Source organism: Marmota marmota, unplaced genomic scaffold (assembly GCF_001458135.2).
Source record: "Marmota marmota marmota unplaced genomic scaffold, marMar, whole genome shotgun sequence".
Taxonomy (NCBI): Eukaryota; Metazoa; Chordata; class Mammalia; order Rodentia; family Sciuridae; genus Marmota; species Marmota marmota.
This window is the reverse complement of record NW_025999905.1, coordinates 12,563,896-12,578,836: the sequence shown is the minus strand read 5'-3', so window position 1 is coordinate 12,578,836 and position 14,941 is coordinate 12,563,896. Positions and strand designations below refer to the sequence as shown.

The following is a 14,941-nucleotide window of genomic DNA, read 5'->3' as shown; positions in this document are numbered from 1 at the left end:
AAATAAAGGTTAAAAAAAGTGGAAACTCTCAAGTGCAAAATATTATTATCAGTTAAATTAAAAGATGAAGACATGAAGTAAGAACAAAAAGTTTTAATGAAAGGTATTATACATTTAGCATGAGAGATGCATGCAGGCAATGAAGGACTTCGTAATCCCTCAAGTAGATTTTCTTTTTCTAGATCAAGGAGTTTCTCCAAATTTGGAGCAAAACATCTGACACAGGACCTTTTTGAGCCAAAGGGATTAGGTCATCCTTTGCTTCAGAGCATCACGTTGCTCTCAGAAGCCTCCAGATCACTTCACTGCAACATCCTGCAGTTCCCCAAGAGCACAAAGACTACAGAATTCTGTTATGTGGCAGGCCTTAGAGGAGCACTTCTAAAAGTCACAAGATGGAGAGAAAAAAAAAAAAGAAATTGGTTTTGACGACTCAGTTGGAGTGACAGTAACTCTATTTCTGAAAAGAAATTACCCTGGCAGGAAGCTATTTGCTCCTGCTCGGTGAGCTTTGGTGACAGAAAGTGAGGCAAAGGGCTCCAGATGATTACTGGCTTTCAGGGTAACCCAATACACCTCAGCCTCATGAAAGAATTTTAGAGGTGCCAATCTGAGACATTCCTGCCATTTGCCCCCAAGACTCACTTTTCAAGATTACTACTTGATCCACCTAGTTTTAGTTATTTTGCAGGTGCAATTGATCATCTGTATGAGGCAGGCAGACCTGCCATTCTCACTGATGGTATCTGAGTTCAGGACTCTTTCCAGGAGGGCAGGGAGACTGGCTGTTTTAACAAGTGTGGAGTAAAAACACTTAAACTGGCCAAAGGATGAGAGCTGGACAAATTATCAAACTCCTTCCTTTCAAGCATGTTCCCAGTCTATTGTGGCTCTTGCTTTTCAGTTTTAATTTGGTCTTCCATTCTGATCCTGGAGCACCACAATCATGCATAAAGAGAGACTTGTTAAGTTGAATGCAAGGAATGGGACTGGAAGCTCAGTCCTTGTTTCTGTAAGTCTTACTTTCAAACATCACAATTTTGGACTTGCTTTTATTAGGAAAATATCCTATATGAATTATTTTTTTTTTCTATTTGGTACCAGGGATTGAACAACTGAGGGGCACTTGTGCACTGAGCCGCATCCCCAGCCCTATTTTGTATTTTATTTAGAGACAGGGTGTCACGGAGTTGCTCAGAGCTTTGCTTTTGTAGAGGCTAGCTTTGAATTCTAGATCCTCCTGTCTCAGCCTCCTGGCTGCTGGGACTACAGCTGTGCCCCACTGCGCCCATCACTGTATAAATTCTGATGTCAGATTTTTGCTCCTCAGAACAACAACAAAAAGCATCCATTTAAATGACCTAAAGGAAAGACAATGTTCAGAAATTGCCTGAGAAGGAATTAAGAATTGAGATATTTTATAATAGACTTCAAATAAAATACAAATTCAATTAAATACACTGACCTGATATAACATGGCTTTGAATGCCAAATGTCTTAATCTCATGGTTAAAATTTCCCCTACTCTGCCATAAAACAATCCCTGGAAAACAAAAAGAAAATCTAAATTTATTTTTAGTTCTCTTTTCTATGTCTCTGTAACATTCAGCTATTGTATTTGTAACTCAAATAACAACATCAAAAAAATAAAACTGCTCAGGGTCATTTATTAAAAGTTTACCTGCATGAAGAAACTGACAAAGGAAATAATGCCCAGAATGAAGAATATCATAGAATAGGTTTCTGCATTGTTCTTCAATGTGGTTTTATTATCACCTTCAAACATCTGAAAAGAAATAGAATCTGCATCAGGAATTTAGAAGAAAATATAAAAGAAACAGGAAAAAATAATCTATATATTGTCAGGATTATTCTAAATGAATTACAACATATAACAAAGACCTCCCGATTCTGGGAAGAGAAAGTGCCATATTCTACTACTGTCCTGCATTTAATACAAATGATAAAAAAATTTTACTTATAATTTTCTCTTGTTAACTATGGAAGTGTGACATCAGGTAAGTGAGTCTTCTATCTGCTATTATTATTACAGTGTATTTTCAATTAAATCATGAGTTTGTTTCAATGATTATTTCCAATCACTTTAATAACTCAGGTTACTTAATATGCCTCTGTTTATAAAGTACCTGAATTGAGGCCCTTAGGTGTGTCCCTAGAAATGGTTCTTAAAGTTAGCAATTATACTTATATTGGCGTTTATGTCAGTGAAATATAGTGGTGCAACCAGGGACAATGAGGACTTAACATGGATCTAGTAACATCTTTGAACCAACGAACTTAACAGGGATCTAGTAACATCATTGAACCAACTAATTTTTCTGAATCTTTGGCACAATCCTTAACTCTTTTTAAAATTTTTTAAAAATATCTTTACAATGGACTGTTATTTTATTTATTTATGTACAGTGCCAAAAACTGAACCCAGAACCTCACACATGCTAGGTAAGAGCTCAATCACTGAGCTATGCTCTCCTGCTAGAACCTTCAAACAAGCATTCAAGGTCCCAACTCTTATTTCCTCTCCATGAGCTGGCTGATATTAAAAAATTGCCATTGTAAAACAAAACAAAAACAAACTATCAATGGCCCATTGTTTTGACTAGTTGAAAAGAGGGAGCTGCACTCGTCTGCTTTACTACTTCAGTGTTTTAGAATGCTCATACAACACTGGAGTCAAAATTAGTGCACTTTCCTTCCAGAACCCCCTACTCACTACCGACCCAGGGGTGACCCCGCCTGAGTCCTTCACTTTCCCCCTTACAGATCAAGGTCCAACGAGTTTGTTCTACCACACTACACTTCATTTAAATTGTTAAAAGATATTAGCAAATGAGTTTTACTTACAGTTATGATTTTAGCAAAGATGATGGAAAATATCGGATGAACAGTTCCATTTAGAACAGAAGCCAGTGTCCCCAGAATCACAAAAATCCATTCGGATTTGTTTAATTTAAAAATTTTCAATAGAGACACTTCAGGAAGACTAGTCTAGAAATAAAACACCTAGGTTAAAAAAATCAGTTTGAGAGTAAAATTAAACCTAGAAAAGTTAGCCAATCACAAACAGATCTATAATGTAACATATGAAATATACTAGACAGCAGGGTAGAAATAGAACTTCTCTTAGAAAAATTTCACTGCCTATATTACTAAGGATGATCACAAAACACAAAGGAGTCTCACCCAAAGGTGATTATTCATGCAATGTCACTTTTTGGTATGTCACTCATTGTTAAGAAAGTATCAATTAACTCACATGCTGTGGTAACTGAGAACCACCGGAAAAATAATAGGTCTATTTTTCTTTACCCTTGTGAAACTAGATTTAATATTCTACTCTAGGATGAGATGGAGTCTAGGTTGGAAATAAACAGAGGAAGTACAGAAGGTAAAAGTTTTACTAGGATTTAAGCTTGAAAGTCTTTCAGTTCCATAATTTATTTACAAAACACATTTTTTAATACCTCAGTTCAAAACTTGCTTCCTATTTACAAGCAGAATGCGGCAGTGTCCAAGCATACTGCTTAAACTTGCCAAGTTTCTGTGTCTTATCTTTCCAAAGGTGATGGTATCCGTTCCTATCTTATAGGATTGTTTTTAGAATTAAAATTAGCTCAGCATTAGCACCCAATCAAGGTTAGCAGACATTACTGTTGCTGAGGTTGCTGGAGAGGAAGGATTACATGACATCACATCCTGGGTTTTCTGCAGAGGAAGCACAATGCCAACCACTCAGGTGTTTCCCAACCCTTCCTGGCATCCATGCAGGGAGTTGTCAGAGGATAAATGACACCAGGATGATGATCTCTCCTTATGTTGTCTAGAATGTGTAGTGGATTTATTTAAATTATTTTCCCTAAGGAAGTAGGCAGTAAACTACTGTTTCATGAGTTAAAACTTCCTCATGACATTCGCTTATAAAGTGATATTTATGAACCTAATAACCAGAGAATTCCTTAGGAAAAAATATAATAAACAGTTTATCTGAGTCTGGCATCTATGCTTCAAACTGTTGTTTGGACAATAGAACTTTTAAAATTTTTGAAGCCTTTAAAGTCTGTTTTCAGAATGGTGAAGTCACAATTATATTAGGTTGCTTAATTTTATATATTATATATGTATATATATATAAAATACCTAGGTTAAAAAAAATCAGTTTGAGAGTAAAATTAAACCTAGATAAGTTAGCCAATTACAAACAGATCTATAATGTAACATATGAAATATACTAGACAGTAGAGTAGATTTTTTCTGAATCTTTGGCACAATCCTTAACACTTTTTTCAATTTTTAAAAATGTATATGTATGTATGTATGTATAATTTTTCCTTCCAAAGTTTTCTGAGGCTCATCATAATGATGATTCAACTTATGTTAGGTTACTATCCAAGAGACTATGTGAAATTTTAAAAGTTGCATACCAGCTTTTTATCAAGTACTAAACATAGAGCTAAATGTTTTACAAAATCACCATATTTTGTGATGAAACTAAGAATTAGCATGTTTCAGGACATAATACCAGTGAATTATAGGACAGGATATACCGAAGGGTTGTCTTGCTTCTACAGAAAAATCTGCATTACATAGATCATGTAAAGACAATGTCCTTTTGCCTCTGGCATAATATATAAGCACAGGTTAAAAAAAATGGGTATCACTGAAAGAGTGAAATCAAGATAGAGAAGAATAAAATAAGACAAACCCCAAATGAACCATTTCTGTAAAATCATGAAAGATGCTGTGCTATCTAAATATATTACAGATTGTAGCATGTTTTAAGATAAACTGACATAAAAAATATAAAATAGGCATTTTCTAAAGAGAGAGACAAGAATTTTATAAAGTCAAAAAACAAAGTTTACAGTGGTTGGGGATGTAGCTCAGTGGCAGAGCACCTGCCTAAACATGTGTGAGACACTGGGTTGCATCCCCTGTACTCCCAAAGGAAAAAATAAAAAGTGCAGTGTATCAATTCCTCATTTGCCAAGAGCTATCTGGAATAGATGGTATATTTTGTCAATGGGTTTTCTGCATTTATTGAAATGATTTTTTTCTCTTTTAGTATATTAATTTCTGAATATTAAACCTCAAACTATTCATAAAAACCCTATTTGGTGATGTATTATTCCTTTTATACACTGTTGAATTAAACATTGAATTTTGTTATGAATTCTTACATGTTCATGGGGGGTTATAGCAATAATTTTCTTTTCTTTTCTTTTTTTTCTTTTTTATTTTTTTTTAAAGAGAGAGTGTGAGAGAGAGAGTGAGAGAGAGAGAGAATTTTTTTAATATTTATTTATTTTTTTTAGTTTTTGGCGGGCACAACATCTTTGTTTGTGTGTGGTGCTGAGGATCAAACCCGGGCCGCACGCATGCCAGGCAAGCACGCTACCGCTTGAGCCACATCCCCAGCCCAATTTTCTTTTCTTTTAAGTTGTCTAATTTTAATAACAAAATGATAATGTCAGTCTTATAGACCAACATTCTCAACTTTCTGTTCATTAGGATTCATTAGTAAAGCCACCAGGGCCTTGAGTTTTTTCATGGAAAAGATTTTTAACCACAAATTTAATTTTGTTTTAATAGATACAAGATTATTCAACGTATCAATTCATTTATTATTATTTTTTTATTCTTTTGGTACTAGGGATTGAACTCAGGGGCACTCAAGCATTGAGCCACATCCCCAGCCCTTTTTGTATTGTATGTAGAGATAGGGACTCACTGAGTTGCTTGGTGCCTTTCTAAAATGCTGAGGCCAGCTTTGAACTCTGGATCCTCCTGCCTCAGCCACCCAAGCCACTGGGATTATAGGCGTGTCACTGCAACCAAACTATTCATAAAAGTTCTGAATTTATTTTTTATTTTTATTTAAAAATTTTTTTAGTTATAAATGAACACGCTATGTCTATTTATTTATTTATTTATTTGTTTGTTTAATGTGGTGCTGAGAATCGAACCCAGTGCTTTACATGTGCTAGGCAAGTGCTGTACCACTAAGCTACAACCCCAGCCCTGATTTATTCAGGTGTTTGTGTCCTTCAGGGAATTTGCCTATTTCAGTTGAGTTTCAAGATCTGTTTGCATAATTGTTTTCATAAGATTATTTTGTTTTGGTACTGAAGATTGAATCCAGGGGCACTTTACCACTGAGCCACATCTCCAGTCCTTTTAATTTTTTGAGACAGGGTTTCACTAAGTTGCTGAGGCTGGCCTCAAACTTGTGATCCTCCTGCCTCAGGCTCCAGAGTCACAGGGATTATAAGCATGTGCCACATGTCCAGTTTATTATTCTTTTAAATATATACAGAATCTGCAGTGATGTCTTCTTCTTCTTCTTCTTTTTTTTTTCCTTCTCTTTGGCTAGACCCCCGAACATCCCTTTTGCGGTTTTCAGGCTTATAAGGAGTGCCCTTGCAATTCTTCAGGGCTGATCAGGGGAACAGCTTTATGTTCTGGTCAGTCGCCACTAGTGTGCTTCAATAAAGGGTTGATTCGATTATACATGAGTGGTCTGAAAGACAGTTTATGAATCCCTGGGGCGAAGCTTTAACTATAACAAGACTAGAATTAAAAACTGAGAAATATTGTTTTTTGTTTATTTAAATGAATTTTTTTAAAAAGCTAGTAGAAAATGGGGGGAAAAAAGCATGCATAGGTATGCTATGAAGACCACACACCAAAAAGGAATGAGTTGTATCTAAAATAAAAAAGTAATAGATCAGCAGTGCCAGAGAAGGGCAGAAGAAGAAATTTGGGCAGATAATCCCAGGGAATTCAGGCAGATAAATGACAGAAAAGACTGAAAAGAGTGGGCAGGAAGATGGTGGAAACCCCTAAGGGGGTCCAATCTGAATTATCTGTCAGATTCAAGGAGAACAAGGGAGTTCCAGTGTGGGAGGCAACAGGGGGTCCAGAATAGGTGCTGGGAGGACCCGGAAGCTGGAGTTAAGGATTCTGAATCCAACAGGAAGGGGCTGGGGTGAGGGCCTGCAGGGTGTGGGAGGTTACACCTGAAAAGCAACCCACAGAGGCTAATGGAGCTCCACTGGGGGTGGGGGAGGGCTGGGGCTTGGGGAATGAGTGGGTTGAGGTGAAATCCAGAAGGAATGATGTTTATGGCAAGATGCTATGGAGAACATTCGGAGTGGCAGCTACGGCCCAAGATGAATGGTGATCAAAGAGGAAGGAGGCTGAATCAAGGGAGAGAAATGAGACTTGAGGTTTCATAGAGACTAAAGAGAGGTCCTAGGGGTTATAAGCTGCAAGGAGGGTCAAAGCAGGATGGTCTATGGCTCTGATGAGCCTAGGGCTGGGAAGAGGGAACATAAGCTTGGGAACCAGCCTCCCTGTCCAGGGGAGCAAGGCTCCTTGGGCTGTGCCTTGGGACTGGAGAGCTGGACAGTATATGCTGGGGCTTATCTGCATTGGGGAAGTGATGTGCATTCATGTCCTTAGGTGACTCACACATTAATCTTCAGCATTGCTGCTGGTGTGTGCACCACACTTCCCAAGGCACTGTTTTAACCCATGGTCTGTCTACCTCTTAGGAAAAAACGAACGTAACAGAGACTTTTTGCCCCTTCAACAAGGACCTCTGACATCTACACGGTCTCATTAGCAATACTACAGGAAGTTTAGGAAGGACACATTTTGTGAACTTAAAGTGATGTTTTATTGTAAATAAGTTCTAAATTTCAGAAAAGGATAAAGTCGAAAGTGGAGAATGCGGAACAAACTTGTTGGTAGTTGAATCATTACCTCTTTATGTTGGATGGATTCCTCAGACTTATCATCACAGTCTGACTTGATGCTGTTCATAGCGCTCAGAGAAGCAGGGCTGGTGTTTCTTTCAGTAGAGTATGTCATTGTCTCCATCTCTTCATCGACTTTTTTAATGTCCTTAAATGAAGAATATTCAGATTATCATTAGAATGATGTCTTAAAAATTCAATGGAATTTTATTAAGCACCTCTTTAAAACTTACTGCTTTTCCTATTAAAACTGGAATATTCTTATGCAGTTCTTGCTCAGTCTTTTCCAGACTTGAGAGCTAATAAGTCTAACTCATACTCAAATGTTAGTGATTGACAATAGCTTGTTGTGCCTTTTCCAAAGACATGTATAAATTCACTGGAGAAAACAATGTCTTAGTCCAAAACAATTATGCCACTGGTGGCAACAGATTTTAGTGAAAGTAGCTTCTTGAGACAGATGATATATACTTTCTCATCTCTTCTTCTAGGCCTTTTCTGGAGCTTATCAATTTATCTAATTAGCCCCTTGTTTGTGTGGCTGGTCCAGGGCCTGAGAGCTATCTTAGGAGATACAAGCTTTCCAGGCTCTGCTGTTTCCAATTCCAAGTTGACCACAGAGCATAATTAAGGCGTTGGCTGCATAAGAATAAGACAATGCCAAGAAATCAAATTAACTTTCAAGGAACTGTTGAAATTGTAAATTAGAATGAAGTTCTAAGTCAATCACTCTAGGTCTTTTTTCTTTTTCTTGCAATTCGGAGAAATGAGACCAGTTTTAGTGAAATAACTGATCTACTTAGTCTCTTGTTCATCTAATTGTGATGTAAATAGATTTGCAACTTCCCCCTGAAGAGGTGGGAGGAGGACAGGACAGAAGTTAGGATACAGCAGCTCAGAACAGAGTGGGGAGATGGAAAGATGTGGGTGGATTTAGGGCACCAGAGAGTGTGCACATGGAAACTCTCCAGGGCCTCTAATTTGTTGACAAGCTTAGCAACTGTTAAGCAGTCACATAAATGTGCAGTGAAGCCTAAAACAATCTTGCTATCATTAACATCTTTTTTTAAAAAAATTATTTCTTGGTTGTAGGTGGACATATACCTTTATCTTATTTTTATGTGGTGCTGAGGATCGAACCCAGTGCCTCATGCAGGCTAGGCGAGTGCTCTACCTCTGAGCCACGACCTCAGACCTACCATTAACATCTTTAATCAAACATTCCCTTATCTCTCACTTTCTTTTCTATAAATTTCTCTACTATGAAAGAAATATTTATTTGGGTTTCCCTGTCCCCCAGGAGTTACCTGCTTGTGACTGTCAAGTTTAAAGAGTAAAAATATTGACCCCTTCTCATAATAAATTTTTCTAAGAAGATGTTTAATAGGTCAAAGACAATTCATTTTTTTTCTGAGAAGGCTGCTAGACAATGTAATAATGATGACAGTAAGTTTTGGTGTGTATATTTCTCTGTTTTATTTCATTTTCACATAGAATCTCACCAAAGAAATATGTCTGTTTATTATCAGGTACAGTCTTGATAAATAATTACAACATTAATCTCCAAGGTTTGAACTTTTCTGAAAAGTTTGGATAATGCTAATGTGAGTGATACAATGTAATATCATTTACTCTGCCAACAATGATTCTTAGCTTAATATAATAATTCAACAACAGTTTATAGTTTACTATTATTTTCCCCATGTGAAGAGATTAGAAAATTAAAGCACAGGTGTTTTTTTTTTTTTTTTTTTTTTGTGTGTGTGTGGCACTGGGGATTAAACCCAGGGCCATGGGCATCCAAGACAAGCACTCTACCTACTGAGTCCTAAAGCACAGGGAATTTAAACAACTTGTTTCTGGTCCTAAAACTGTAAGGTGACAGAGTCACCTGCTGTGACTCCAGAGCTCATGATCTTTACTTAGCTACACTGCTTCTCAGATTTCTCTTAGCAGCACTGACTTTGCAATTCTTGTGATTGTCATGAATTCTTATAACTTCACTTATTTTGACACCACAAAGAAGCCTGACAAGTAAGCCTATCCAGAGTTTAAAACTGAACTGCTTATGTAGATATCATATATGTTATGTTTATTCTACAATGTGCAGAATATTAATAGTTGTTTATTGAGCATTAAGATTTAAAATGATCATTTAAAATGGATATAATTTTAGGTAATTAGAGAATACCAATCCATTTTGAACAAGGTGTTAAAAACTTTTACATATTTATAATACAAACTTATCATCTGTTTTTTTTTTATATTGTGAAACTTTTAAACTCCAGTCCTCATAATGGATTTTTAGTTTAATTATGATGAAAAAAAAAGATGTGGTTCTCCAATGAAAGATCTGAGTATAATAGTTTTTTCAAATCTCAAAATAGGATTACTGTGACCTCACTTATTTCCTTCTATTGCTACTTACATTGGTTTGAAAATATTGAATTTAACAACTTTATAAGTTAATTCATCTATGGAGTTAATATCATGCTAATTAAATTATCAAATAATACCTCACTTTCATTTTTAAAGGAAACACAAAATATGGAGTAATATGAAATAAAATCAGAGTCGGGTAGTTTTTAAATCAATGTAAGATTACATTTTTAATCTTTTGTCTTACTCTCATTCCTTCATAAACTGCATTCAAAAATACTTTAGCATAGTGGGAAAGGTAGGATTTCAATTTTGAAGTTATAAGTTAGATGAAGACAGAGAAGCTCATAACTTCCTAAATTTTTTATTTTGTAAAATAATAATATTGACATCAAAGAGATGACCAGACAATTGAAGAAGTAAAATGAACAGAAAAAAATTGAAACTACTTATCTATAGGAGACCCTCTGGAAAAAGACTGCCTTCCAGGCTAAGAAGAAACAGCTGGGTTGGAGTAAAGGCAATGGTTAGGGCCTAATCACTCTCACTTGCATTCATGTGTCCTAATGAAGTGTGTAAGTAGGATGGATCTCATAGAATTCAGAAACTTGGACCCTAAAGAATGAGAATTTGCCCAGCAGCTCGAGAGAATGAGGCAGGAGGTTCAAGAGTTCCAAGCTCAGCCTTAGCAAATTCAAGGCACTAAGCAAATCAGTGAGATCCTGTCTCTAAATAAAATACAAAATAGGGCTGGGAATGAGGCTCAGTGTTTGAATGTCTCTGAGTTTGATCCCCAATAACACCCACGCCAAAAAAAAAAATTGCCATTTGTCTCCAACATTAGAATACCTCGTTTTGATTGCCCAGTTGAGCTCTCTAGTCTACCTGTGAGGGTGTGGTATACACATAGTATGGATTTGTGAGTGATCTCTTCATTTAGTAGATATTTATTGAATGTCCACTATGTGCGAGGCATTATGTTAGATGCTTTCTACATATTAAATCTCAACCCTTCTGCCTGGCTCCAAAATCTTCTACGATCTGACCCTCATTATCTAACTCTTTTCCCTTTTTCTCCCAATACTTGTCTTTATTCAGGGAAGGCTGATCATCTTTCTGTTTTAGTTGTACATTAAGCTTCTTTTTGTCCCCATGCTGCTGTCCCAACCACTTGGATTTCTCCTCCTTTGTCTCCCACGTTCTGATCTTCAAGGACTCTTCCAGGAAAACCTTCTATGGACAATATAGTTCCTTTCTCTCTTCCCATCTATCTTGTTTCTAATTTCTACAACTTGAAACATCTGCAGGAACAATTTTGCATCTTGCCTCTGAAGCTAAATTTTAAGCCTGAAGATTATAATTTTGGACTAAGAAAACCTGCTGATATAACATCATGCCTTGCAAACATTACCTGTGACATTGCAAGTGAATAGTACAGACCTTGTTGTGCCATGAGCTCAGCATGGGTTCCTTTTTCCACCACCATCCCATCCTTTAGAGTCACAATCAGATCTGCACTTCGAACAGTTGAAAGTCGGTGTGCTACTACAATTGTAGTGCGACCTTTGCTTGCCTACACAACAGAAAGCATAAAATATAAATATAAAATTAGTAGATGTAACCTCTGCAACAGTGAAGAAAACTTCTTTTTGCAGTATTATTTTAATAGAAAAGAATCTTTATTTTTTGATAAGATCATTAACATATGGAAAAGTACACATATTACTATAGATCAATGCGTTTTCAAACTGAATGCAGATTAGAATAACCCAGGTCGAGAAATGGATCATTGCTTGTACCCAGATCATCCTCATGCCTCTCAAGTCACCATCACTACTTGCCCACCAAGGGTAACCACTATCCTTCTTCAAAGAGCATAGATCAGATTGATATTTTTTTACATAAATGGAATTACACAGCAAAATACTATTCTGGGTCTGAGTATATTTTGTTCAATACTATTCTTTTTTTAAAATATTTACTTTTTAGTTATAGGTGGACACAATATCTTTATTTTATTACTTTATTTTTATGTGGTACTGCCTCACGCACACTGGGCAAGCGCTCTACCACAGAGCCTCAGCCCCAGCCCAATAGCATTCTTCTGAGATTCCTGCATTTTGTTGCATGTAGTGGCAGATTGTTCATTCTTGTCACTCAGCAGTCCACTGTGTGAATACACCACAATTTGTCCATTCTACTGCTAGTCAGGATGGTAGGCTTCAGGGTTTTTCTGATACATATAGATTCTTGCACATGCTTACTTGATGAGCATACGTATACAATCCTAGCAGCTCTGCACCTAGGAGAGGAAGTGCTGAGCCACCAGGTGTGCACATGCTATCTCACTAGCCTCTGCCAGCTTTTCAATGGTTGTCCCCTCTACAAAACCCCACATGCAGGAGAGTCAGGTTGCACTATATTCTCACCAACAGTGGTACTTTCTCTGCCTGATAAATGAATATGGTCATATGGTGGCTTTTATTTCCATTTCCTTGATGACTAATGAAGAACAACTTTTCATGTCATTATTGAAACCTTGAATATTCTCTCTTATGAACTGTCCATGTTATTTATTTATTTATTTTTTCTCATCTTTCTATTGGAACTATTGTCAATTTTCAAGAACTGTTTATGTATTCTAGCTATGAGGACTTTGTAAAATACTATGTATTACAATCTGCTTAAGTGGTTGCCTTTTCACTCTCTTAATGGTGTCTCTCTCTCTCTCCTTTTTTTTTTTTGATACCAAGGATTGAACCCAGGGGTGCTTAAACACTGAGCCACATCCTGAGCTCTTTTTAATTTTTTTAAAATTTTGAGACAGGGTCTTACTAAATTGCTTAGGACCTCACTAAATTGCTGAGGCTGAGGCTGTCTTTGAACTTACCATCCAACTGCCTCGGCTTGGGATTACAGGCATGCCCCATCACACCCGGCCTAATGGTGTCTTTTTGTGTGTATGTGCTGGGGATTGAACCCATGGCCTTGTGCGTTCGAGGCAAGCACTCTACCAACTGAGCTATATCACTCTACCAACTGAGCTATATCCCCTGCCCCTAATGGTGTCTTTTGATGAACAGAATTTTAAAGTTTTAAGGAAGTCCAATTTATCAACTTCTGTTTTACAATTTATGCCTTTGGAGTCTTGTTTTAAAAATCTTGAAAAAAAACCACACAGTTGTTTTTCTGTTTTACCTTACAATATTTAATACTTTGCCTCTTGTAGTTAGATCTACCTGGAGTTGAGTTTTTTGTGTGATATCAAATAGGAGTCAATATACATTTTCCCTTATGTAATTAAACAAGTATCCCAGCAGCAAATTTTGGGAAGACCATCCTTTCTCTACTGCTCATCAACCTGATGAACAGTATTTTACTTTTACATTTTGTATACAATTTTGCTCCTCTGTTTGTCTATCACTGCATGAGTGCAAAATAGATATTGAGATTATCAATTTACATATTCCAGCTTGATTCTTTCCTCCACAAGATGACTTTGGCCACTTTTGAGAGAATGCATCTTGAGGAGGAGCCCAGCCTCCCACCTGCGTGGTGGGTGGACCGGGCGACCCGGAGAAGGGGCCCAGTGGCCCGCTGGCATGGTAGACAGACCACCCCAATTGGAGGAGGGGCCCCGCTGCTGCCTGCGCCTGCATGGTAGGCAGACCACGCGACCTGGAGAAGGGGCTCAGCGGCCCGCCTGCGCGGTAGACAGACCTCCCAGGTTGGAGGAGCCCAGCCTCCCACCGGTGAGGTAAACAGACCACTCCAACTGGAGGAGGGGCCCTGCCGCCCGTCCTTGCGGTCACCTGACTGAGCTCTTGACAAACATAAGGTTTCCCCAACACCCCCAACTCATCAAACACCTTATGAGAAAAACTGATGGAACTCATCTTGGAAAATCCCACCAACCCTTAAAACCCACCAACTGGTGGGCGTGGCTACCAGTGCGGTTCTGTAGCGGATCAGGCACCTGGTTTACATCTCAAAAAATAAGAGTAGAGAGGCCACAGGTAGAAGCTCAAGTCCTCTCACACTGACTACCACCACCATCCTGAACCCAGAGACTCAAGCTAGGAATAGACAACGCCACCAACTGGAAGAAATGAAAACAGAGTTCTGAGAGACATTTATTTTCTTTCTTTTTCTCTCTTCTCTCTCTCTTTTCAGCCATTCACCCAGTCTCCTCTACCCTTCCCCCTCTGGTCCTCGCAACCTCAACATATGTGAAACCAAAAATTGTGCACGAAAAAGGTCTTTAACAAATGAATCACCAGAATAATATACTATAGAGGAACTGCATATGACCCACCTCCCTCCCCCCTTTTTATTTCTTTTCTTTTTTCTCGTATTTTCTTTTTCCTGTTCTCTTTTTTCTCTTCCTTTCCTTGTTACTTGTTTTCCTCCCTCTTACTCCCTCTATCCCACTTGCAACCCCCTAAATTTTACTATTCATAAGTAGGGTAATCGTATAAATACAGATAGGAATTTGAATCTATACATTCTTCCATAAGTTACCCATCTATTGGTTAGAGCTTTCCAAAGTTACTAAGTTAGATTAACCCCATACCCTCACTCCTTTCCCCATAAACATAACATCCTACACTTGAAATACAGTTTTCTTCAAGCTACCAGAAATGGTATGCCTTTCATGAAACTAATGACTATATTTGTAAACGATAATCGAAACCAACATTTGTAGACATAGAGTCTAGCTATAAATGTAGTAATAAGGAAAACATGTGCTTAGATGATGTACTATTGATATTGAGAACTGTTAA

General features: G+C 37.5%; 1 protein-coding gene across 1 annotated transcript in view; it reads right to left on the bottom strand.

Moving 5' to 3' along the window:
* Positions 1-14,941, bottom strand: part of Abcb5 (ATP binding cassette subfamily B member 5) — a 122,616-nt gene that overhangs the window by 47,564 nt on the left and 60,111 nt on the right. The window contains 5 exon segments of the mRNA XM_015498146.1: positions 1,466-1,543; positions 1,682-1,786; positions 2,866-3,009; positions 7,786-7,926; positions 11,569-11,730. Coding sequence (XP_015353632.1) covers positions 1,466-1,543; positions 1,682-1,786; positions 2,866-3,009; positions 7,786-7,926; positions 11,569-11,730 — 630 coding nt within the window.